This window comes from Bos indicus x Bos taurus, chromosome 5 (assembly GCF_003369695.1).
Source record: "Bos indicus x Bos taurus breed Angus x Brahman F1 hybrid chromosome 5, Bos_hybrid_MaternalHap_v2.0, whole genome shotgun sequence".
NCBI classification, from domain to species: Eukaryota; Metazoa; Chordata; class Mammalia; order Artiodactyla; family Bovidae; genus Bos; species Bos indicus x Bos taurus.
The window spans coordinates 95148619-95174815 of NC_040080.1; the positions used below are offsets into that span (position 1 = coordinate 95148619).

General features: G+C 39.8%; 1 protein-coding gene and 1 pseudogene across 1 annotated transcript in view; both read right to left on the reverse strand.

Annotated features, from left to right (window-relative positions):
* METAP2 (methionyl aminopeptidase 2) overlaps positions 1-14940 on the reverse strand; it is a 30752-nt gene extending 15812 nt beyond the window's left edge. Inside the window, exons 1-3 of the mRNA XM_027543122.1 lie at positions 14705-14940; positions 11187-11291; positions 2469-2534 (exon numbers count right to left, since the gene is read on the reverse strand). Of these exons, the coding sequence (XP_027398923.1) occupies positions 2469-2534; positions 11187-11291; positions 14705-14855 (322 nt within the window). The 5' untranslated portion in view covers positions 14856-14940. The remainder of the gene's footprint in view (positions 1-2468; positions 2535-11186; positions 11292-14704) is intronic.
* A 10094-nt stretch (positions 14941-25034) lies between these two features.
* Positions 25035-25516, reverse strand: LOC113893790 (annotated as a pseudogene).
* Positions 25517-26197: the final 681 nt, after the last annotated feature.

A 26197-nucleotide genomic window follows, 5' to 3' on the forward strand; every position in this document is an offset into this window, starting at 1 on the left:
TAAAAATGACCTTAGATGTCACCTAATTAAGCTTCACATTCAAATCCAGGAATCCTCTAACATCCCTGACAGATGGTACTACATGCCTGACAATGAAGGCAGTCATTATCTCCCCAGCTAAAATCCATTCATTCTGGGAGAACTGTAGCTGCTATAAAGTAATATCCCCATTACTTTCATCTGTTAGCTCTACTTTACTCTTCTTTTCTACTGCTTCCTTCCTCTCTATGACGAGAAGGCACTTTAAGGGATACGGTTCTTAACACTTGCACTCATACTCACCAGCCTTCTCAGTGTTTAATCTGGTACTAGATTTTACTTCTACTAATAGTTCAAATAAGGTATAATCAGTATAAGACTACACTTGATTCTAAAAATCCTGCTGCTACTGAAAGGTCTGGATTCCTAGCATTTTCCTTCACATTGTACAAGCATCCAAAATCCTTAGGATCCTAACTAACACCTTATACTAATTTTATATATGTCTATTTAAATTTCAGATTGTTAATAATTCAGTTTCCTTTTGAAATCTTGTTTTTTTGTCAATCAAAGGATTATCTCATAATCCTGAAATTTATTTCATCTACAAATCTAATAAAGATGCCTTTTATATTGTCCACAAATTACTAAGACAAGATAAAGGACTCAAAGAGATCATCAGAGAAAAAGCAAAGAATTTGTAATCAAAATAAATTGAAGCCTAACCTTTACCACTTATTAGCTGTGACTTGGACAAATGGCTAAATGTGCTAAGCCTCAGATTCCTCATCTACAAAACGAAGAACTAGATGAAATCTTGGATAACCTTTGAAAATTATAATCTACTATGTCCAAGTTATTATCTAAAACTATGAACAATTTTAAGTATCTGTACTGCACTTAATTATTAACTATCACTTACAAATTCTCTCACTTTATAGATGAGGAACATGAAGGCAGTAAACTGCTCCTGATTATATTATTTGGATTATTTCAGAAGTGATTTATGACACAAACAAGACATATTCAAAGCAAATTAGAAAGCAACAAATCAAAACACAGAGAGAACCTAAAATAGAACCTGAAATAAGGCCAATACAAAACTAGCTTTGGCCCTAAATCCTCTAGCAGTCAATAAAAAACAAAAAGGGGCGGGGGGGTTTAGATTATTTGCATAGTTCATATTTCTGCAACAAAACACATTAACTACTCAGGAAAAGCACAATTATTCTTGATACTAAGATCAGACAAAGAGAGGTCTTTCAAGAGTGCTCATAAAGAAATATAACAAACAGCAAGTTCAACAACCTCCTTAGAGGAGGCACAATAAGCGCTGATGGTATCATACTAAAATGCCCTCAGTGGAAGAGTCTACCAAGGGCAAATACAAAGCAGCCTCTAACACTCCTCCCTGCTTATCTACCTTCATTAGGAAGCAATTTTAGAGTATCTGGAGAAATTGATCTCTCTCAAGCCATTTTCAGGTAACATTATGTCTTAAAAGCACTCTATGAACAATTTTTGAATGGAAGGAATATGACATTATAATTCCTAGAGATTCCTAGAAAGCAAGTAACCTATGCTCATTAAATACAGATTATGCTAGAGGCAGAAATGATATCCTGAGTAGAAGGATCTAACCAGAATAGATTCCTGACAAGAAAGAAAGCAATCCCATCTACCCCTGAAATGTATCAGGGAAATATCTAGCAGAGCTGACAGCTTTAAAAAAATAATAATTTGAGTATTTTCAACACAGAGATAAAAATGAAAGTCAAACCCTCAATATTCTCATTCATAAAATTTTATCCTGAAGATTTAGCCAGACAATCAATGGTCCCTGATGCCAAAGGGCATCCAAGATTAGAACTCATTCTGATTCCCAACCCAATCTTTGTTCCCCAATACCACACAGTCACCCTTTATTCTCCCTAAGAGTTTCAGGTCCCTTAAGATGTTTGGCTGTATTATTTATAGAAACAAAATACAAGTAGGATTATATTTTAAGTGAATCTGAAATAGCACAATACAAATATTACTAATAAAAATTCACCATATTCACAAATTTTAAATAATGGGATTCCTCATTAAATATGTCAAGAATCTCTTTAATATCAAAACTGGTAGGTGAACTGCAAACTGTTTATTCTATTACCACATGGTGGCATTATTTAAGTCATCACTGACAAAATTATCTGAATTATTCAAATTTTAAATTATAAAGTTTTTTATGAATTCATCCCTAACTTGCAGTAAAATGCAACAAACTTATTATTAATATCCTTTGACTAAATAACAACTGAATAAAATAAAATAATAAGACTGCAAAAACTACTTGCCAAATACTAGTAAGTTTCACTAAATTCTATTAGGCCATCATTTATTTCCCTAACATACCAGGATCCTAAGCAACCTCTAACCTACTCTTCAAGCCTGCTGATTAATAACCACTTGTAATTTGGCAAGTAGAATCAACTAAAGACACTAACGTCCTCTCTTCTTCTTCTTCTTTTTCTTCTTCTTTCCAGTTGCTCCATCTCCGTCACCATCTCCATCTAAGAGAAGACATGTCAAATTCATTTAAATCTCATAAGCAGAGCGACAAAACAAGCACACAAGTACATAGAGTGCATCTTAAATAGCGTATGACAAAGTTGATCCAATACTCTTAGAATTTTGTATATTGTTAGCTTCAAGTATCAGAATTTGACTTGTGCAATCAAAGGCACTAATAAACTTTACTTTGATTTATTCTAAATACAAGAATTGTTGAATAAGATACTTTAAGAATAAACAATGTATTAAATAACATTTTTTTAAAGCTAAGAAAAGTAACTAGTGTTACTTAAATACTAGTATAATAATGACTATATGACTTCATCTGAAAGGATACTAGTCTCAAGTTGATGTATGCTTTGCAGTTAAACACTTGTATTTCACAACCTCATGTGACTCTCAAAACAATCTTGAACAAGAAATGTTTAAGGGACATGCCCAAGATAATCCTAATAGGTAAATAGTAGAATTGGACCAAGAATATCACTTGATTCCTAATCCAGTGAGAGGTAATTGGGGTCTCGTATTTTAAAATACCTTTTCCTACCTAGTTGTTATCAAAGAGTTCTCTTTATGCATCAAATTGTATACAAAAAAAAAAATCTTACTTTTCCTAGGTTCATAGTTCTCAGATTCTCAAAAGAACCTGATGACCAAAACTGAGAACTATTTCCAAAAACAGTTGGCAAAAGACTATCCAAAACAGACACAATCTGCTTGTCAGTTTTTATGACAACTTTCTATGCAACCCAATGCCCATAAACTCAGAGAAAAAAATAAAGAATATAATTATGACCAAGATTAAATAGGGGGTTAAAGTATTTTAAATAAAGGTATCAAAAACAGACCTAAGTGTTTGAATTTCTAAAAATGCTGCTCAATACATTTTAACAACCATTTCTAAAGTATGCTATTCTACCCACAAATAACATAACTATGAAAAAGGGATGAATGGGACACTGTTCCCGATAATTAGAAGTTGATAGTTTAATAGTATGCCTAGCATATAGTATTTTTTTAAATGTTTCACCTAGTGGTAGTAACTCCTGGCTGTATTAATAACATTAATAATTTTAGTAAAATCCACGCTCACCAAAAAATGTCAAATGAGTGCTTACATTTTCTGTTCAAAGTGCTCCCTTTTAACTGCTAGACTGATACAAGCCATAAAAGAAATCTTACCACACTAACTACATATTCTAATTATCACTCAATCACTGATTTATACTGACCTCTACTTGTCTGTGAGCTCCTTAAGGATTAGACACCATTAAGCACAGTGCCAAGCATGTGATAAATATTCAATCTATTCAAAATGAGCGTTTAGTTTATCCTGCTTATATTTATTTTCACCCAATTGAGAAATAGGAAACAGCAGCTTAGCAAGGAGGGAGGTAACATAATCTAAGGCCTTAATGGGCTGAGTGATAGGAAACTACAACTGTTTGACAATTTTTGACCAACAAAATTACATTTCTTATATTCAATCTTATAATAGCAACAGAAACACAGTAGAGAAAACAACTACTACTGATTTACTCATTAGTGGTTTCTCAAGTCAAAGCTTTAACAAAAACAACACTAAAAATTTTGGAAAACACAACTTTCAACATCCTCGTGTGTCATATAATCTAATTCGCATATTGTACTTCACAGTTTTAACAGCAGCCTTCTTCATTCATCCAATAAATGTTTGCTAAGTTCTTCAGTGACAGGCAGCAGAGACAGAACAGTAAATATGACAGTCTTTGTTCTGGACAAATATTCAACATAGCACACTGCAATTTACCTTAGACAGAACCTGAAACACATGCTTCATGATGTGTAACGAGTTTTAAACACATTCAAAATCCTACCAGTGCTGTGACCTTGAGCAAGTTAATTAGCCTCCACCACCATGGTATCTTCATCTTTAAAATGGGTAAGATGAAGCTCCTCCTCAGATACTTGATCATCCTTCTAAGGTTAATTATTTTATCCAACGTCCAAGGTTGCTATTCAGCACAGAAAAATGGCCACTTGTGCTAGAATGATGGATCTAAATTTTAATACCATATGCTCATGCTTTCGCCTATCATACCATGCTACAATTTATATTTTTACATGTCTGTCTTTCAGAGCATCTCAGGATACTCTAAATAGACAGAGACCGTTCTTTTCTGCATTAGCACTATGCCCAAACCAATACTTGATATGACAACTGGACATCTATATGCCAAAAAAAAAAACCCACAAAAACTCAATCCTTACAACTTGCACTACATATAAAAATTAATTCTAAATGGACATAGACCAAAGCATATAAAACATTTATTATATATATAAAGCAGTTCTTCCTTTTAACATTTATGACACAAATAAAACTTACTGAAAAGAAGACAAGAGAAAAATCTTCATGACTTTAAAGACATCAATTATTTAACTTTTGGACAGGACACAAAAAATATGACCCAAAAAGGAAAAAAGCTGATAAACTGGACTTCATCAAAATTAAAATCTTTTCTGCTACACACAATACAAGCATGTGGGAAAAGAGCTATAAAATATGTTTAACCTCATAAGAAACTTACCAAGCTGTTTTGCTTGATGAAGAACTGATGAAGAACTTGCACAAAGAACTACTTACACCTCAGTAAGACAACAAATACCCCAAATGAAAAATAGACAAATGGTATTGAACATACGCTTCAAAGATAAATGAAAGACAAATAAAGATATGAAAAGATGACATACCACTATACACCTACTGGGCTAAAATTAAATAGTACCAGCGCTTATGAGGATACAAAGGGACCAGAACTTTCAAACACTCCTGACAGGAATGCAAAACAGCTTGATAAGTTTCTTGTGAGGTTCAACATACACTTACCACATTACCAGCAACTATACTCTTAGGTATTTACTCAGAAGAAACGAAAACATAAGCCTACACATATGCAAATGATCACAGTAACTTTATCCATAAGAGACAAAATCTGCAAACAATCCAAATAGTCATTAACTAGTAAATGGACAAACAAATTTGGAATATTCCTGAGCAATAAAAAGTAATGAACTACTGATACATATGCAACTGGATAACTCTCAAAAATATTATGCTAAGTGAAACAAGCCAAACACCAAAACAGCTGCATACTATAAAAATTCCATTCATACAGTATTGTAGAAAAAACTATAGGAACAGAAAATATATCAAACGTTACCAAAAGAAAATATACCAAAAGTTACCAGGAGTCAGCAAATAGAGCAAGAGAACTGAGTACAAAAGGGCAAAGGGAACATTTTTTGTGGGCATGAAATGTTAAATGGATACAGTCTATATGTTGGGTGTGGTGCTCAGTTGTGTCAGACTATTTGAGACCCCACAGACTGTAGCCTGCCAGGCTTCTCTCTCCAGGGAGTTTCCCAGCCAAGAATACTGGAGCGGATCTTCCTCACCCAGGGATCAAACCCTAGTCTCCTGCACTGCAGGCAGATTCTTTATCGTCTGAGCCACCAGGGTTAGCACATCACCAAACACCCACAGGATTAACTTTCCACATCAATACCCCCATTTGCAAATAAACAAATCTAAAATTAAACTCAGCGTAACCTTTTTGGCCTGTAGCACCCCCTTCTAATTTTTTATCCAAATTTCCCTCTTTACCTCACTATTTCAATCAACGGTACCAACATCCTGTCACCCAAATTCGAAACCTAGACCCTATAGTCTGCTAGTTTGTCCTCTCTTGTCTCCAGATTTTGTTGCTGTTTAGTCATTAAGTTGTGTCGATTCTTTCATGACCCCATGGAAAGCCCTCTATCCAGACTGAAAGCCTCTAAATCCTCTGAATTTTGCTTCCTCGATCACTGTTCCAGTGGACCCTTCCTTTCCATTCTCATTACCACATGCCTGAGGCTACTGTCAACTGGCCGCCAAAATGATCTCCATGCCTCTATTTCCTCGTTTCTAACAACCCTGCTTGTACATGAAGACTATATTATCTTTCCATAACATTTTTCTTTTAAGAATGCTCAAACTCATAGAAAGAGAGATCAGATTTGAGGTTACCAGAGACGGGGTGGGCAGATGAAGGTGGTCAAAAAGTACAACTTCCAGTTAGGAGATAAATTACTACAAGGGCTTCCCTGGTGGCTCAGACAGTAAAGAACTTGCCTGCAATGCGGGGGATCCAGGTTTGATCCCTGGGTCAGGAAGATCCCTGGAGAAGGGAATGGCAACCAATTCCAGTATTCCTGCCTGGAGAATTCCATGGACAGAGAGCCTGGCAGGCTCTGTGGGGTTGCAAAGAGTCAGACACAACTGAGTGAATCTCTGTCTTTGAGAGATGTTAAGGTACATGATTAACATAATTGATATTGCTTTATGTTATATATGAAAATTCTTAAAATAGTAAATCCTAAGAGTTCTCACAAGAAAAAAAATTTTTTTCTTTTATTTTGTATCTATATGAGGGATATTCACAAAGCTTACATGGTAATCATTTTACGATGTACATAAGTCAAATCATTGTGCTGTATACCTTAAACATACACAGAACTGTATGCCAATTATAAACTGGGAGGAAAAAAGAATAAAGGAACTGCTCAAAGACTCCCTCAATGAATCACCTCATAATGAGGCCAGTATGCACTGTTTACTATACTTTAAATACTTTCTCAGCATTGTCCTGCCCCAAAATGGTCCTGTTTGCTTGGCTTTTATTTAAGTTCCATTCCTTCAAAGGAGCTTTCCTTCAGCATTCAGCTCACAATTCCACCTCCAAATTTCAGTAACTTTTACTGCACGCACCAGTATACCTTACCAGCTCTATGTTTTGTCCTCCACAATGATTAATTTTCCTTAAGAACAAAGATACTGAACCATTAGCTTTCCATCCACTCAGAGACTTCTCACAACAGTTAAACAGTATTGGCTGATCCTCATCATCAAAATGAATTAGGAATATGATGAACCAAACTGGAGAAAAATACTAATATTCCTAAAATCTTCTTTAATACATTAAAGATTTCCATTCTGAAAAGCAAAGTTTCCTCCTTCAATGTCTAGAGATTCACATAACTCTGTAGAAGTGCGATGAAACAAGCATTATCTTCAAAGCAGCTGATACTCTACACATAGTGAGTCAAGAGCAACCTGGAATTTACAATTACTGTTGTTAAGAGTTCAAAATATGTTCATAATCTGAAGTATAAACCAAGGCAGAATGAACAAGAGGTCTACTTAAAGAAAACAAAAATCTAACTATTTTCCTTTTCATTGAGTCTGAAACCAAGCAGGACTCTGTGGGACAGATCCTGCCTCTTGGTGGTAAAAGAGCTTTAAACTCTTGGGCTTTCCCTGAGTTCCAAAGAACAAATTTAATTAGAGACATGAGAAAAATCCAGAAACAAAGGAAAACAGTCCAACAACACAAAATCATAACAGTTTAGCCATGCAGAGTAAAGGACCTTTAGTTTCTCCTCAAGGGCTATAGATAATACCGAGCCACATTCTTGAGTCGGTTTGCAGATACTAAACCCCCTACCAGGCAGAAAAGTTAGCTGTATGTTGACCACCAGACTGTAGGCTGACTCCAGATAAGTTGAAACCAGAAAACTGATAACTGAGATTCCCAAAAAGTCACCCTGATAGTGCACAACCACCCGATCAGAAGATGTCCACCAGCTGATCAGACACATGGCAACCCTCACCCCTAATGCTGCCTTTAAAAATCCTTTCCTAAAAGCCTTGTTTTAGAAGTTCCAAAGAATAGCAAGGAAAAAAAGAAAACCTTAAGAGAACAATGAAAAGGAAAACAATAGAATGGGAAAGACTAGCGATCTCTTCAAGAAAATTAGATACCAAGGGAACATTTCATGCAAAGATGGGCTCAATAAAGGACAGAAATAGTATGGACCTAACAGAAGCAGAAGATATTAAGAACAGGTGGGAAGAATACACAGAAGAATTGCACAAAAAGATCTTAATGACCCAGATAACCACAATGCTGTCACCACTCACCTAGACCCATACATCCTGGAGTGTAAAGTCAAGTGGGCCTTAGGAAGCATCACTACGAACAAAGCTAGTGGAGGTGATGGAATTCCAGCTGAGCTACTTCAAATCCTAAATGATGCTGTGAAAGTGCTGCATTCAATATGCCAGCAAATTTGGAAAACTCAGCAGTGGCCACAGGACTGGAAATGGTCAGTTTTCATTTCAATCCCAAAGAAGGGCAATGCCAAAAAGTGTTCAAACTACAATACAATTACACTCATTTCACATGCTAGTGAAGTAATGTTCAAAATCCTTCAAGCTAGGCTTCAGCAGTATGTGAACCGAGAACTTCTAGATGTACAAGCTGGATTAGAAAATGCAGAGGAACCAGAGATCAAATTGCCAACATCCGGTGGATCATAGAAAAGGCATAGGAATTCCAGAAAAACATGTACTTCTGCTTCACTGACTACACTAAAGCCTTTGACTGTGTAGATCACAACAAACTGGGAAAATTCTTTAAGAGGGGAATACCTGACCACCTTACCTGCCTCCTGAGAAACCTGTATGCTGGTCAAGAAGCAACAGTTAGAAACGGACATGCAACAACAAACTGGTTCCAAATTGGGAAAGGAGAACGTCAAGGCTGTATACTGTCACCCTGCTTATTTAACTTATATGCAAAGTACATCATGTGAAATGCCAGGCTGGATGAAGCACAGACTGGAATCAAGACTGCCGGGAGAAATATCAATATCCTCAGCTACACAGATGACACTACTCTAATGGCAGAAAATGAAGAGGAACTAAAAAGCTTCTTGATGAAGGTGAAAGAAGAGAGTGAAAAAGCTGGCTTAAAACTCAGCATTCAAAAAATCAACATCATGGCATCCAGTCCCATCACTTCATGGCAAATAGATGGGGGAAAAAATGGCAACAGTGACAGACTTTATTTTCTTGGGCTCCAAAATCACTGCAGATGGTGACTGCAGCCATGAAATTAAAAGATGCTTGCTCCTTAGAAAAGCAAAAACACCATTTTGCCGACAAAGGTCTGTACAGTCAAAGTTATGGTTTTTCCAATAGTCATGCACAGCCATAAAGAAGGCTGTGTGCCAAAGAATTGATGCTTTCAAATTGTGGTTCTGGAGAAGACTCTTGAGGGTCCCATGAACAGAAAGGAAATCAAACCAGTCAATCCTAAAGGAAATCATTCCTGATTATTATACTGGAAGGATTGATGCTGAAACTGAAGCTTCAATACTTTGGCCACCTGATGGGAAGAGCCGACTTACTGGAAAAGACCCTGATGCTGGGAAAGACTGAGGTAGGAGGGGAAGGGGGTTACGGAGGATGAGATGGTTGGATGGCATCACTGACTCAATAACATGAGTTTGAGCAAATGCCAAGACATAGTAAAGGAAAGGGAAGCCTGGAGTGCCGCAAGCCACGTGGTTGCAAGGAGGCAGACATGATTGAGTGACTGAACAACAAAAAGCCTTCAGGGCTTTTGAGCATGAGATGCCCATTCTCCCTGCTTGGTATTTTGCAATTAAGCACTGTACTTTCCTTTGCTAAAACCCAGTGTCCATGTTCAGTATCAATTCTTGGCATTTTTTTTTTTTACTAAATTTGACCATAATCTCCTTGAAGGCTTACAGAACTTATCTTCCTAAAGGAAGTACAACTGCTTTGCATTATCCTAATACAAGAAGAGTACAGCAGGTATTTGTTGCTAAAGATTGGAAGGCATAAGCCCTAGCTGGCAGTGCTTGAGGAAGAAGAGCTCACAGCAGTATATAATTAAGAATGGGAAGCCCCATCTCCTCTTCTGCCTAAAGAGGCTACAGAATAATAGTTCTCCCAACTAATCACTCCCTCCACTGTCTTATTGATAGCATCAACCCCTACAATTCCAAGAAATGTTGTCTTTATAGAAACCTTTGGCAAAAGCTCCAAAATATAAGGATTTGGGGCCAGTGAATTCATAGTAGGATTTAGAAGCACTCCAACGTGCTCCTTTGAAAATAAATAAAAGTACCTTTGATAGAGTACAAGGAACAGACTTGGAATCAGGAAGATCCCCTGGAGGAGGGCATGGCAACTCACTCCAGTATTCTTGCCTGGAGAACCCTATGGACAGAGGAGACTGGCAAATTACGGTCCATATGGTCACAGAGAGTCAGACATGATTGAAGTGACTTAACATGCACAGGTGCTAGATTTGAAACTGACTTTATTTACACATACTAGCTGTGTCAGATTGGGCAAATCACATAACTGTCATTTCCTGTTTGCTAGGTTTTTGTGAGGGTAAAATAAAAATGGACGGAAGTATCCTAAGATAGTGCCTAGTACATATTAGTTGTTCAATAAAAGTAAGATCAACATTCATTCAATTTTATCTTATTAATACTCATCTACTATTCGGCTTTCTGCCAAATATGTTTTAAAAAGCTGAGATCTGTGTTACTTCAGCATTCAACATATCCAACTTTTTAAAGAGTTATTAATAAATACCTTTTTGTTTTTACCTGTGACATTGAGGCTTTAACATGAATTAAGTAAAATATCACAGAATATTGGATTATATTGACAAATAAGCAGCTTTGGTTAAAGAATGTCATATTTTCTTGCCCACCTAACCATAAAATTAAAATTAACAATTTACCTTCATCATCATCATCTTTTTCTTTCTCTTCCAATGCTTGTCTTTCCAATTGTCTTGCCACCTCATCAACTGAGGCTCCTGCTTCTTTATCAGGTTCCTGTTGCCCTGTTGATCAAATGTAACAACTAAATCAAATCTGACAAATGTATCTTCCCACTACAATATGTTCTAAGGATCCTAAAAAACACATAACTCTTCCTGACAAGGCTCAGGAAACAAAAACAGAAACATTGTAAGGAGAATCAGTTCAGTTCAGTCACTCAGTCCTGTCCCACTCTTTGCGGCCCCATGAATTGCAGCACGCTAGGCCTCCCTGTCCATCACCAACTCCTGGAGTTCACTGAGACTCACGTCCATTGAGTCAGTGATGCCATCCAGCCATCTCATCCTCTGTCGGCCCTTTCTCCTCCTGCCCCCAATCCCTCCCAGCATCAGAGTCTTTTCCAATGAGTCAACTCTTCACATGAGGTGGCCAAAGTACTGAAGTTTCAGCTTTAGCATCATTCCTTCCAAAGAAATCCCAGGGCTGATCTCCTTCAGAATGGACTGGTTGGATCTCCTTGCAGTCCAAGGGACTCTCAAGAGTCTTCTCCAACACCACAGTAAGGAGAATAGAATTTATGTGATGACAGAAAAATCTTCCATATCTAAGTGGTACTGCCCATTTAAAAGACACTCATTTAGGCATTCTCTGCTAGGAGCTAAATGGTTAGTTGGTCCCTACCCTTAAGTAGCTTAACTTTCTAAAGTATTTAACAATTAATCTACAGCAAATACTTTATTAACCAAGCAGGAACTTAAGATGGGCAATAAATGCTGAAGGCCTTAGTAAGAAGATGTCTGTTGGAAATCCTGGAAGTTTCAGGGGTTCAGATAGAAAGAACCTGTCAAGCCGAGCAGGGTAAAATCAAAATATATAGGAAAAGTTATTCCATTACTAAAAAACAAAATTTCCCAACAGCTAAACACAAGACCAGGCCCTGCTCTAGAAGGGATTACAATCTAGCTGTGTTCCTGATGTTCAAGCTGGTTTTAGAAAAGGCAGAGGAACTAGAGATCAAATTGCCAACATCCGCTGAATCATGGAAAAAGCAAGAGAGTTCCAGAAAAACATCTATTTTTGCTTTATTGACCATGCCAAAGCCTTTGCCTGTGTGGATCACAATAAACTGTGGAAAATTCTGAAAGAGATGGCAATACCAGACCACCTGACCTGCCTCTTGAGAAATTTGTATGCAGATCAGGAAGCAACAGTTAGAACTGGACATAGAACAACAGACTGGTTCCAAATAGGAAAAGGAGTTTGTCAAGGAGGTATATTGTCACTCTGTTTATTTAACTTCTATGCAGAGTACATCATGAGAAACGCTGGACTGGAAGAAACACAAGCTGGAATCAAGATTGCCGGGAGAAATATCAATAACCTCAGATATGCAGATGACACCACCCTTATGGCAGAAAGTGAAGAGGAACTCAATAGCCTCTTGATGAAAGTGAAAGTGGAGAGTGAAAAAGTTGGCTTAAAGCTCAGCATTCAGAAAACGAAGATCATGGAATCCGGTCCCACCACTTCATGGGAAATAGATGGGGAAACAGTGGAAACAGTGTCAGACTTTATTTTTCTGGGCTCCAAAATCACTACAGATGGTGACTGCAGCCATGAAATTAAAAGACGCTTACTCCTTGGAAGGAAAGTTATGACCAACCTAGACAGCATATTGAAAAGCAGAGACATTACTTTGCCAACAAAGATCCGGCTAGTCAAGGCTATGGTTTTTCCTGTGGTCACGTATGGATGTGAGAGCTGGACTGTGAAGAAGGCTGAGCACCGAAGAATTGGTGCTTTTGAACTGTGGTGTTGGAGAAGACTCTTGAGAGTCCCTTGGACTGTAAGGAGATCCAACCAGTCCATTCTGAAGGAGATCAGCCCTGGGATTTCTTTGGAAGGAATGATGCTAAAGCTGAAACTTCAGTACTTTGGCCACCTCATGTGAAGAGTTGACTCATTGGAAAAGACTCTGATGCTGGGAGGGATTGGGGGCAGGAGGAGAAGGGGCCGACAGAGGATGAGATGGCTGGATGGCATCACGGACTCGATGGGTGTGAGTCTGAGTGAACTCCGGGAGTTGGTGCTAGACAGGGAGGCCTAGCGTGCTGCGATTCATTGGTCGAAAAGAGTTGGACACGACTGAGCGACTGATCTGATCTGATCTGATAGGAGTAATATGTAAAAAGAGGTAGTATTACCAAGTAGTACATAATGAGGTGACATGCTAGCTACCGTAGAGAATTCATACTGAAATACACAACTGTTAAAAACATATTAGGGTCGGTCTGCTAAACAACTTAAAGGACAAACTGAAGAGTTTGGTTTTCATCTGAAAGCCAGAACAGCCACCAGAGTATGTCCTGAAATTAAATTTTGCTTTGAAAGTGTCCCAGCACCTACAACTCTCCTTCTTCAACTCTCAAATAATCAAAATTTCAGAAAGATACAGGTTAACCCTCTTCAACCTCTCTCAATTCCACTTCATCACTTCTGGCCTCTCCATTTTTCTCTCATTCTTTCTGCGGCTGACTTTAACAGTACAAATAATTTTCCTAAAACGAAGGCCTTGATGCATCAAAAACAATGACTTCTCATATTCAAATATTTAAGTTTCTAACTTATAATCTAACTGTAAACTTTCAGCTGTTTTCTTTGCCTTACCAGTAGATTTAGAGTAGCTTCATTCGGACTCAAGAATATTCTACCCAGACTGCCTACAAGTGGCATCATAATTCAGGCCTAAAAGCCCCAAAGCTTGATGATACTGTAGGATTAGGCGGTGAGGATTCGCACCGCAGCCACACATCCTGCTATTACTACAAGAGCACATTCTCAGACACACACACGCCAAAAGTGCAGCGCGCCACAAAATCACACACACCCACACCTACCCACCCAAACAGTGACAAGAGCGCGTGGGCATTCTCTCACACACACACCCCAAACTCATACACACACCCAACCCCAAAGTGCAGCGCGCCACAAAAATCCCTCCGTAAACTAGGATGATAGGGGCTGGTGCGGTCCAGGCACTAAGACTTGCCCACTTCACCCCCACTCTCGACGAAAAGATGTCCCACGTCTCTCCAGCACAGAGGCGGCAGTGTGGTCAGAACCAGATTTTCAAGGAGGAGGCCAACCCGCAAGGTGGAAGGGCTGGGCCCCGTGCATGGCTTCAAGTCCGTCGCATCGTCTGCGTGGGAGCGAAGTTCCGGCAATTTAGAAGCTCTGCCCCAGCAACCGCACAGAAACCGTGGCACCCTCTTCTCCGCCATCCCACGCCCAGAAGACGCCTGGAAGAAGTCACCTCTTCCCGGGACTGGGAATCTGTAGCTCTCCCGGGACACACGTTCAGTCCTAGGAACCAGTCCAGGGTGCTCAGTCCCCGGGCCCTGTCACCAACGCCAAGCCCGAGTCGAGCGGTTCGGCCATCCCGGCGGAGACTAGGAAAACATAAAACTCCCCTTACCTGTGGCAGCCCCTTTACTCTTCTTCTTCTTCCGTTTTTTTTTCTTGGCCGCTTCCTCAGCCGTAGAGGCAGCTCCCTCCTCTCTTTCGTCTGGATCCAGGTCGCCATTCAGGTGGCTCCCGCAGGACGCTGCCTCCTCCACACCCGCCATGTTGCCCGAGAGAGCGCGAGGCACTGAAACAGAAGAGCGAGGGCCCGCTCCTTCTTCACCCACCTACACCAGCGACGCCGGAAGTTGCTCTCTATGGTAGAGGCGCGGGGAATGCTGGGACTACGGAGGACTCGACTGTAAGGGCAACCCGCGGGGAGGGGCCGGGCTCACCGCAAGCCGGCGCAAGCGGCAAGGAGACGCGGAACACCTGGCGAAACCAGACTTTTCCCTCTTCCCTCGCTTCGGGCAAACTTGCCTGCTTAGTGTCAGGTTGAAAGCCCGCGCCTGACTTGTGGACAGATATTCCTCCCGCGGGAGAGAGGCCCCTCGACTGAAACCGAAAACTTTTAGATTCGTGGTTTTATACTGCGCACCAGTCTTTTTTATAACTCGAAAGGACTGCGTTTTTATTCACTATTACAGCTCACGGCGAGGCTGTCCAGGTTGTTAAGAAGATGTACCTACAAAGGCCCTGACTGAAGCAGTCAGAGATAAGAAGACGTTTATTCACAGAGAAGCTAAAGGAAGACAGCGTCTCAAGGAGGGAGTGACTAACTGCGTTGAGTGCTGCTAAGAAGTAAGATCGTGAAAAACATCAGATGTATATAGTAGCGTGGTAGCCACTGGTAACCTTAGCAACAGCTATTTAGGTAGAGAGATGGAAGCCAGTCTAAAGAGAGTTGAGGAACGAGAGGAAAACAGAGAATCTCTTCATCCTTCAAGTTTCAAGCTTAAGTGCCATTCCCTCAGAGATCCCTCCTCAGCAATCTAAATCAGTCCGAGTTCAGTTCAGTCGCTCAGTCGTGTCCGACTCTTTGCGACCCCATGAATCGCAGCACGCCAGGCCTCCCTGTCCATCACCAACTCCCGGAGTTCACTCAGACTCAGGTCCATCGAGTCGGTGATGCCATCCGGCCATCTCATCCTCTGTCGTCCCCTTCTCCTCTTGCCCCCAATCCCTCCCAGCACCAGAGTCTTTTCCAATGAGTCAACTCTTCACATGAGGTGGCCAAAGTACTGGAGTTTCAGCTTTAGCATCATTCCTTCCAAAGAAATCCCAGGGCTGATCTCCTTCAGAATGGACTGGTTGGATCTCCTTGCAGTCCAAGGGACTCTCAAGAGTCTTCTCCAACACCACAGTTCAAAAGCATCAATTCTTCGGCGCTCGGCTTTCTTCACAGTCCAACTCTCACATCCATACATTACCACAGGAAAAACCATAGCCTTGACTAGCCGGATCTTTGTTGGCAAAGTAATGTCTCTGCTTTTCAATATGCTGTCTAGGTTGGTCATAACTTTCCTTCCAAGGAGTAAGCATCTTTTAATTTCATGGCTGCAGTCACCATCTGCAGTGATTTTAGAGCCCAGAAAAATAAAGTCTGACACTGTTTCCACTGTTTCCCCATCTATTTCCCATGAAGTGATGGGACCAGATGCCATGATCTTCGTTTTCTGAATGTTGAGCTTTAAGCCAACTTTTTCACTCTCCACTTTCACTTTCATCAAGAGGCTTTTTAGTTCCTCTTCACTTTCTGCCATAAGGGTGGTGTCATCTGCATATCTGATTCTTAACTTTGTTTCATGGCAGTTTGTAATTGCTTTATGTCATTATTTGTTTTTTGTGTGTCTCTCCAACTGTTTCAAACTCCGTGAAGACAAGAACATTGCCTGTTTTGTATTTTTCTTACCAGCACCTACCTCTAACTAAAGCATTGTAGGGACCCAGTAGACTCATTATATAAATAGCACTTAAGAAGTACCCTGTACTTTACATTCATTGTCTTACTTAATCCATTTTTGAGTTGGGGAAATACGAGCTATAGTTTTGGTAACTTGCACCAGGTCATACAGGAAGTAAATAGGCTTAGAATCCAAACCCAAGTTACTAAGCACCAGAAATTTAGTAATTCTGTATTCTAACTTTCCCATTGAAATTTCAAATCAGTCCAATAGATATGTATTGATTGTACATTAGCATTAATTTTTCTTGGTGGAAGCTACAAAGTGAAAATAAATACTCTCAATAAAGGTTTGCATTCAATGAGACAGACATATCAGTTCAGTTCAGTCGTCCAATCATGTCTAACTCTGTGACCCCATGGACAGCAGCACGCTGGCCTCCCTGTCCATCACCAGCTCCGGGAATGCACCCAAACTCGTGTCCATTGAGTCAGTGATACCATCCAACCATCTCATCCTCTGTCGTCCCCTTCTCCTCCCACCTTCAATCTTTCCCAGCATCAGGGTCTTTTCAAATGAGTTGATTCTTTGCATCAGGGATTCTTTGCAACACCAAAGGATTGGAGTTTCAGCTTTAACATCAGTCCTTCCGATGAATATTCAAGACTGATTTCCTTCAGGATGGACTGGTTGGATCTCCGTGCAGTCCAAGAGACTCTCAAGAGTCTTCTCTAATACCACAGTTCAAAAGCATCAATTCTTCGGAGCTCAGCTTTCTTTATAGTCCAACTCTCACATCCATACATGACCACTGGAAAAACCATAGCCTTGACTAGATATCCTTTGTTGGCAAAGTAATGTCTCTGCTTTCTACTATGCTGTCTAGATTGGTCATAACTTCTTCCAAGGAGCAAGTGTCTTAATTTCATGTCTACAGTCACCATCTGCAGTGATTTTGGAGCCCCCCAAAATAAAGTCTCTCACTGTTTCCATTGTTTCCCCATCTATTTGCCATGAAATGATGGCACCAGATGCCATGATCTTAGTTTTCTTAATGCTGAGCTTTAAGCCCACTTTTTCACTCTCCATTTTCACTTTCATCAAGTTGCTTTTTAGTTCCTCTTTGTTTTCTGCCATAAGGGCGGTGTCATCCACATATCTGAGGTTATTGATATTTCTCCCGGCAATCTTGATTCCAGCTTGTGTGTCATCTAGCCCAGTGTTTCTCATGATGTACTCTGCATGTAAGTTAAATAAGCATGGTGCCAATATATGGCCTTGACATACTCCTTTCTTTATCTGGAACCAGTCTGTTGTTTCATGTCCAGTTCTAACTGTTGCTTCCTGACCTGCATACAGATTTCTCAAGAGGCAGGTCAGGTGGTCTGGTATTCCCATCTCTTTCAGAATTTTCCACAGTTGGTTGTTATCCACACAGTCAAAGGTTTTGGCATAGTCAATAAAGCAGAAATAGATGTTTTTCTGGAACTCTCTTGCTTTTTTGATAATCCAACGGATGTTAGCAATTTGATCCCTGGTTCCTCTGCCTTTTCTAAAACAAGGTTGAACATCTGGAAGTTCATGGTTCACATACTGTTGAAGTCTGGCTTGGAGAATTTTGAGCACTACTTTACTAGCATGTGAGATGAGTGCAATTGTGCAGTAGTTTGATCATTCTTTGGCATTGCCTTTCTTTGGGATTGGAGTGAAAACTGACCTTTTCCAGTCCTGTGGCCACTGCTGAGTTTTCCAAATTTGCTGGCATACTGAGTGCAGCACTTTCACAGCATCATCTTTTAGGATTTGAAATAGCTCAACTGGAATTCCATCATCTCCATTAGCTTTGTTAGTAGTGATGCTTCCTAAGGCCCACTTGACTTCGCATTTCAGGATGTCTGGCTCTAGGTGAGTGATCATACCATCATGATTTTCTGGGTTGTGAAGATCTTTTATATATATATATGACTGATTCATAATGTATAACAGAAACGAACACAACATTGTAAGCAGTTATTCTCCAATTCTCTGATAGCTCAGTTGGTAAAAAATGCGCCTGCAATGCAGGAGACCCCAGTTCAATTCCTGGGTCTAGAAGCTCCCCTGGAAAAGGGATAAGCTACCCATTCCAGTTTTCTTGGGCTTCCCTTGTGGCTCAGCTGGTAAAGAATCTGCCTGCAATGTGGGAGACCTGGGTTCGATCCCTGGGTTGGGAAGATTCCCCTGGAGAAGGGAAAGGCTCTCCACTCCAGTATTCTGGCCTGGAGAATTCCATGGACGGCATAGCCCATGGGGTCCCAAAGAGTCAGATAGAACTGAGCAACTTTCACTTTCAGAAACTTAAAAAATGAAAAAGAACTTAAGAGCATTTGTAGGCGCTTCCCTGGCAGTCCAGTGGTTGACTTCACCTTCCAATGCAGGGGGTGTGGGTTTAATCCGTGGTCTGCAAGCTAAGGTCCCACATGCCTTGCAGTCAAGAAACCATCACATAAAACAGAAATGATATTGTAACAAATTTAGTAAAGACTTAAAAATAGTTCACATCAAAAAAAAATTCTTTAAAAAAGAGAAGAAACCAAAACTGTAGATCTCAAAACCAGCACAGACTAGGATATTTTTTTTAGCTAATTATTTGAAGTCATTTTGTCTCAGATGGTTAACTAGATAAGCAAGCAAAAATAAGATTTTTTCCCTTAGCGAGATACTTTCCCTACTGTAAAATCAATTTATTGCGATAAAATATTTATTATTTTGTCCAGAAAATGTATTTTTTGTGAGAAAACCTTATTCCAAAATGGAGGACATAATTAGCCCCCACCTTCTTTTCTTTGAAGTCATTGTTAATGATATGGCTTAGGACAAAAACTTGATCTCTCCAAATTTCAGTTTCCTTATTTGTAAAATGAGGGCAGGAATAGTGCCACATCATAGGATATGGAAATTAAATCTCAAAATAGAGAGAAAGCACTTATGATAGAATATCTGACACAACAGTGATATGTATTAGCCAAGGTTAATAAGCCATGGTCTTGAAACTTTTCTATTTGTATGGAATCCATGATGGCCTAAATATTTTCAGGCACACACATATTAGGTGACCTTTGGCAATGGGTTAATAAGAAATATATTAAGAAAAAAATGGGAAAGTTTGTTTGCTTGGTATTAAGGGAAATACTGAGGATTTTTTTCATATCTTCATGAAAAGTGCTTTATAAGTTTTTAAATATATAGATAATATGGTATAGATACAGATATAGTTATCAATTCAATCACATTTGGGAGTGGGGCTTCAACATGTGAATTGGAGGGAATATGATTCAGACCATATTGGAGAAGGAGAGCAGGCGGTAGGGAATTGCTTCTGACTGAGAGCCACTGGCATAAAGGCGTGAAAGAATGTGGTGAGAAATAAAATATTTCCTGCCATAAATAGGCAGTAAACAAAGGATGTCAAAGTTATCAGTGATTGTGATCACCCCTGATGGTGAGCTCTGAGGAATTCCTGCCATCTAGCAGCCATCAGACTGCAGTCACCCCTAACAACGCTAAGGACACTCCTGATGAGGAAACGCAAGATACGGGGCCCAGGTAGCTGCGGTGCATATCAAAGGAATGATTTCAGTGATCCCAGACTGTACATCGTCCAATACATAGAAAGGTGCTAAATTCCTTAACTTGGGATATCTAGTTTTCTTTTATTAATAGCAGCCTTCTATTCTGACTATGTGGTGGTGCTGCAGAAACCCCTATATCCTGGCTTCCCCCTCTTACTCTTTGGAACAGTTTTCTCAGTGTTTATATGAAAGGCTGTCTGCCAGGCTTGAAGTCCTAAATATATCTGCTGAATAAAATATAACTCTGTGCTTTTAGATTGTGCATTATTTTTCAGTTTACAGTGGCATGTTAAAGGGAAGTTCTTGCTGAGGGGTAGGTAAATTGAGACCATATCATAAATGGCTTTCTACCCTACCCTAAAGAGTATGGCTTTTATTGTAAGGCTTCAAGGTGATATGTGACATGGACTATTTAAAATTAATATTTTTTAAAATGCCTAAAATAAACTACCACAGGCATGTCCATAGCATGCAAACACAATGAACAATACTGTGTAGCTGGGACCTCCCTGGTGGCCCAGTGGTTAAGAATCCACCTTGCAATGCAGGGGACTTGGGTTCAAGCCCTGGTCAGGGAAATAAGATCCCACGTTTGGTAGGGCAATTAAGCCCGTGCCACAACTAGAAAGAAGTCCACGTGCCCGCCACAAGTCCAGTGTAGCACAAATAAGACCCATGCATGCATGCATGCTAAGTCACTTTGGTCATGTCTGACCCTGCGCAATCCTATGGACAGCAGCCCACCAGGCTCCTCTGTCCATGGGATTCTCTAGGCAAGAATACTGGAGTGGGTTGCCATTGCCTTCTCCACAACTAAGATCCAATACATCCCCCAAATAAATATTTTTAAAAAACTGTATAGCCATTAAAAGCCAGTAAAATGATATTCATATAGATGATGTGGATAAATGTATATATTTATGTAATACTTACAGATGTCTTCAACCTAGGAAAACATGGTCATTTGTAAAAGATCACTCTGATGGCAGTTTAGATTCTAGAGCAGTGATTCCCTTCAAGTAAATCCCTTCATTTTATTTAAAAATTCAAATACATTTAAAGAACTGTTTTCTGAGAGTATGCAGATTTTGAAGTTGGACAGTCTTCTAAAATTATTATTGTGAGCTAACAGAGTGGAGAGTGATTTCTTGTGCCCAGACAAAAATTTTTTTAAAGGCAGCCTTTACTATGTCAGTTCTCCAAACCATTTTTAAACTTTTATCAGTAGTGATATCTCTAAGTCTGATGGCTTATATTCTAAAGAAAGTATTGGAAATGGCATAGCCTGCTGGTTGGGGAGACTTGCTAAGATGTTATTGTTGATAACAATATTGATGAGAACTTATGTGAAGGCTTTTGGGGGACTAGAGAGAAGAGATTGGATTGCAGAAACATTTCTAATTTAAAATTCAGAGAACTTAATGGTCCATTATGATTCCCTAGTGGCTCAGTGGTAAAGAATCTGAGTGCAATACAGGAGCCACAGGAGACATGGATTCAATCCTCGGGTCCGGAAGATCCCCTGGAGGAGGGCATGGCAACCCACTCCCGTATTCTTGCCTGGAGAATCCCATGGACAGAGGAGCCTGGCTGGCCACGGTCCATAGGGTTGCAAAGAGTGGGACAAGACTGGAGCAACTTAGGATGCACACATGTAATGGTCCAGTATCTGTGAAGAGGGAGGAGTTGAAGATGACACTCCAAGCCAGCTTTCTGGCTTGGGTTTCTGGGTTGATAGTAGTACCACTCCCTGAGATAGCAAATAAAGGAGGAGGAAGAGGTCTTGGAGGAGGTGCAGGGGAAGATAAGCTTTGAGCATTTTAAGTCTGAGATGCCTACATGGCATCCAGGCAGAGATATCTAGTAGTAAGTTAGAAATATGGATCTGGAGATAGAGACATGAGAGTTATTAGGCTTGGGTGTGGTAGAGGCTAAGAATGAAGTAGTTGAGAGAAAAGTATTAAAAAAAAACTGAACACAACCTAGAGGGATACTAATATTTGGTGGTTTTGTTTATAACAAACAAGGGTGTTATAGGAAACAAGGGTTGGAAATTCTGTAAAGGAAACTACAAAAGAAAGATAGAATAAGGAGAAAATGCATTAGAAATAATCACATGGAAATAAGAAGAGAAGAAAGTGTTACAAAAGTTTGGTCAGGTATATGAAACTGCTGAATAAAGATCAAGGAGTACAAGGTCTTAAATTAGACCATTGATTTTAGCCATTGGTGACTTTAATGAAATCAGTATAATTAAAGCATATCAAAAAAATAATTCTCACAAGAAATTTTGATGCACTAGCCTAGACACTAGCTCATGGAGCAAAGGATCTTTTTATTTTAAACCTACTTCATCAGCAATCTTGCTACGCTCTCCTCTTTTGTTCTCTTGAAGAGTGCCTTTCTTGAAATTAAATGTGACTCTCTTGCCACATTCTCTTCTGTAATCCTTTACCTATTTTAGCTCTGTCCAACAACATCTTGTTACGTTTTATATTACAATATATTATTATCTCTTTTTATAACTGGAGAATCGTTAGATCCTTAATGATAGAACTTTACATTCTCCATAATTTCTATGTAGCATCCAAGTATTTAGGCTGAACTTTGGGAAAGATGTATACGGCTCTAAGCAATGTTCCCATAGGCAAGACATCAGGAGCATTATTGCCCACATGGAAGTTTCAACTGTTCATTGACCAGGGCTACATGGGAATCAGTATCCAGGGTTCACAAAAGAAAGATAAGAGCCACATAAAATACTGGAGGACAAATGACAGTTTTCTTCACGGCTCTATCTATCCATCTCTCCAATTAATGATTCCCACTCCTTATTGAAGAATGAAGGTTATTTTAGCGTTGAAGGCAGAGGTAGGTAGAGTTGAACTAGGATTGTTCTGTGGGTGAGATTTTAATATGGAAAAGGATTAGACAGAGGGTCTCAAACTTGTGGTCACAGGACCTTTTTTATAATTGAATATAGTTATATTGAAATAATATAACTGTATAATATTGTCCCCCTCCCAGACCAGGGGCCCAACGTGTGAAATAATAACTATATAATATAGTTATATTGAAAACTAATAGAGGACCCACAGATTTGATACACACACACACACACACACACACATATATATATAATTTAGCTTAGAAGACATTTGTTTCCCAACTTCATATGTTGGAACCTATATGATGGTATTTGCAGGCGGGGCTTCTGGGAGGTGATTTGGTTATGAGGGTTCTGCCCTCTTGAATGGGATTAGTACTTTTATGAGAGATCCCAGAGACCTCCTTTACCCGCTTCCACCACGGGGGGACACAAAGAGAAGCCCACTGTCTACGAACCAGGGAGCCAGACTTCACCAGGCATTGAATCAACTCAACATTGTCTCATAGTCACTGAGGCTTTGTTGATTCTGGTTTTATTTATTTTTAAAATAACTTTGTTTATTTATTTTTGTCTGTGCTCTGTCTTTGTTGTTGTATGGGCTTTTCTCTATTTGCGGTGAGTGGGGACTACTCTGCAGTTGTGGCCGGTGGGCTCAGTGGTTGCAATTCCCAGGCTGTAGAGCACAGGTTCAGCATTCGTGGTGCGCAGGCCTAGTTGCTCCTAGGCATGTGGGTCCTCCCAGACCAGGGGCCCAACGCGTGTCTCCTGCATTGGCAGGCTGACCCTTTATCACTGAGTCACCAGGGAAGCCCCTGGTTTTATTTTTTGTTTTTGCTTTTTTCTCTTTTGCTTCAGTTTGGATGGCTTCTGTTGCTTTGCCTTTAAGTTCACTTTTATTCTATAGTATCTAATTCTTGCCAAGCCCATCTGCTTAATGGATTTAAGATACTATATTTTTCAGTCCTAGATTTCCATTTGGTTCTTTTTATAGTTTCCATTTCTCTATTAAGATTTTCTGTTTATTCCCTTATTATATTTATATTTTCCTTTAAGTAACACATTTATAATAGCTGCTTGAAAAATTGTATCCCCTATTTCCATCATCTCTCTCATTTCTGAGTTCATAAGTTTTTTCTCCTGGTCAAGAGTAACATTTTCCAATTTTCCTCATGCCTAGTAATTTTTTTCTTATGCTGGATGCCATAGACTCTCCTTTGGGCAATTTTTGTTGTCTTTCTTAATAGAGTATTCTTAATAATTAACTTTTTAATAGTTGTTCAGGTAGTCAATTTACTTGCATTTCAGTGTGGTACTTTCAAGGTTTGTTTTTAAGCTCTTTTTTATACAGAACTAGAGTAACCTTTACTCTAAGGCACCACTGTCCTATATGAAATTCACTAGCTATGTTTAGCTGTTAAGCCCTTGAACTGTGACTAGTCCAAACGGAAGTGTGCTGTAAATGAAACACGAACACTGAATTTCAATGCTTAGTATGAAAAAACATAAAATATCTCATATTCTATGTTGGGTACATGTTAAAATGACAATATTTGGGATATTCTGGGTTAAGTAAAATATTTTATTAACAATTTTATCTGTTCATTTTTACTTTTTTCAAGAGGTTACTGCTGCTGTGGCTGCTGCTGCTAAGTCGCTTCAGTCGTGTCCGACTCTGTGCGACCCCATAGACGGCAGCCCACCAGGCTCCCCCGTACCCAGGATTCTCCAGGCAAGAACGCTGGGGTGGGTTGCCATTTCCTTCTCCAATGCATAAAAGTGAAAAGTGAAAGTGAAGTCGCTCAGTCGTATCAGACTCTAGAGACCCCATGGACTGCAGCCTACCAGGCTCCTCCGTCCATGGGATTTTCTAGGCAAAAGTACTGGAGTGGGGTGCCATTGCCTTCATTTTTACTTTTTTCAAGAGGTTACTAGGAAATTTTGTTTATCTACCTATCTGGGAAAATAATTTTGTTTGGGGCAGTGAGTAGGGATCCAGTCTTAGAACTTCTGGAACTGTTTCTTCGTGCCAGCAGTCTTGGTGACCTTGAGCACATTGAGGCTCACTGTCCCTTGCAAGTGCAAGGGACCCGCACTTGCCCACTGTGACAAAGTCCCCGATCCAGATGTCCCGGAAGCAGAGGGAAAGGTAGAGAGACATGTTCTGGTGGCATTTCTGGAAGCAGGTGTACTTTTGGATGCAGTGAAGGCAGTCTCCAGGTGACAATGGTCCCCTGTATCTTTATCTTGGTCACCATCCCAGACAGGATCTGCCCTTGGATGGAGACATTACCAGTTAAAGGGCGTTTCTTGTCAATGTAGGTGCCTTCGATAGCCTCCTTCAGTGTCTCAAAGCCCAAACCAACATTCTGGTAATATCACGGGACCTTCTCCTTGCCACTTTCTCCAAGCAGGACCCTCTTCTTATTTTGAAAGTTGGTAGGTTGCTTTTGGTAGGCACACTTTGTCTAAAGGTCCACCATGTTCCTGGTTACTTGGAAAAAAGGTAGAAATTTTATGTTTGTGATATCTTGTATTTCTGTTGAATAATGCCGCTATAGTGCTAGATTCTCCCTACTACTAAGACTCAGACTTTCTAGGGTGTCTACTAAATTATTGGGATGGTTAATGAGATTTCTACACTGTGGTTGGTTGAAACGCTAACATCTCCCATCCCTATGCAATCTCTGGTCATTGCTCAGATCATAGCTCCCTAGAAGTTCTCTAAAAGCTGTTCTTCGCCTAGTCTCCTGGAGTCCTTGCCTGTGCACAATTCTTTGTGCAGCTTTCTTCTCCCTGATATCTGATCTGCGTCACCTCAGCTCAGTGACACCACCATCCTTTGTTTGGCCTTTCCCTGTGCTGTAGTCTGAAAAGTGCGTACACACAGAAAGCTGTGGTGATCCTCAAGCTTGTTCATTTGTTTCCCTTTTATTAGGAATCAGAATCTATGTTTCCTATTGACCAGTATCTAAAAACAGTTATTATACTGTGGAAGGTCTTATGTTCAGTATCAGTTGTTATATCATGATTGAAACCAGAAATCTTTATCATGATCTTTCATTTCCATGTTTCAGATTTTCCCTAAATGTCTGATGAGCATTGCTTGCCAAGCCATAATTTCATACGTGGCAGTGTAAAAACTGACTGCAACTTTTGTGTCA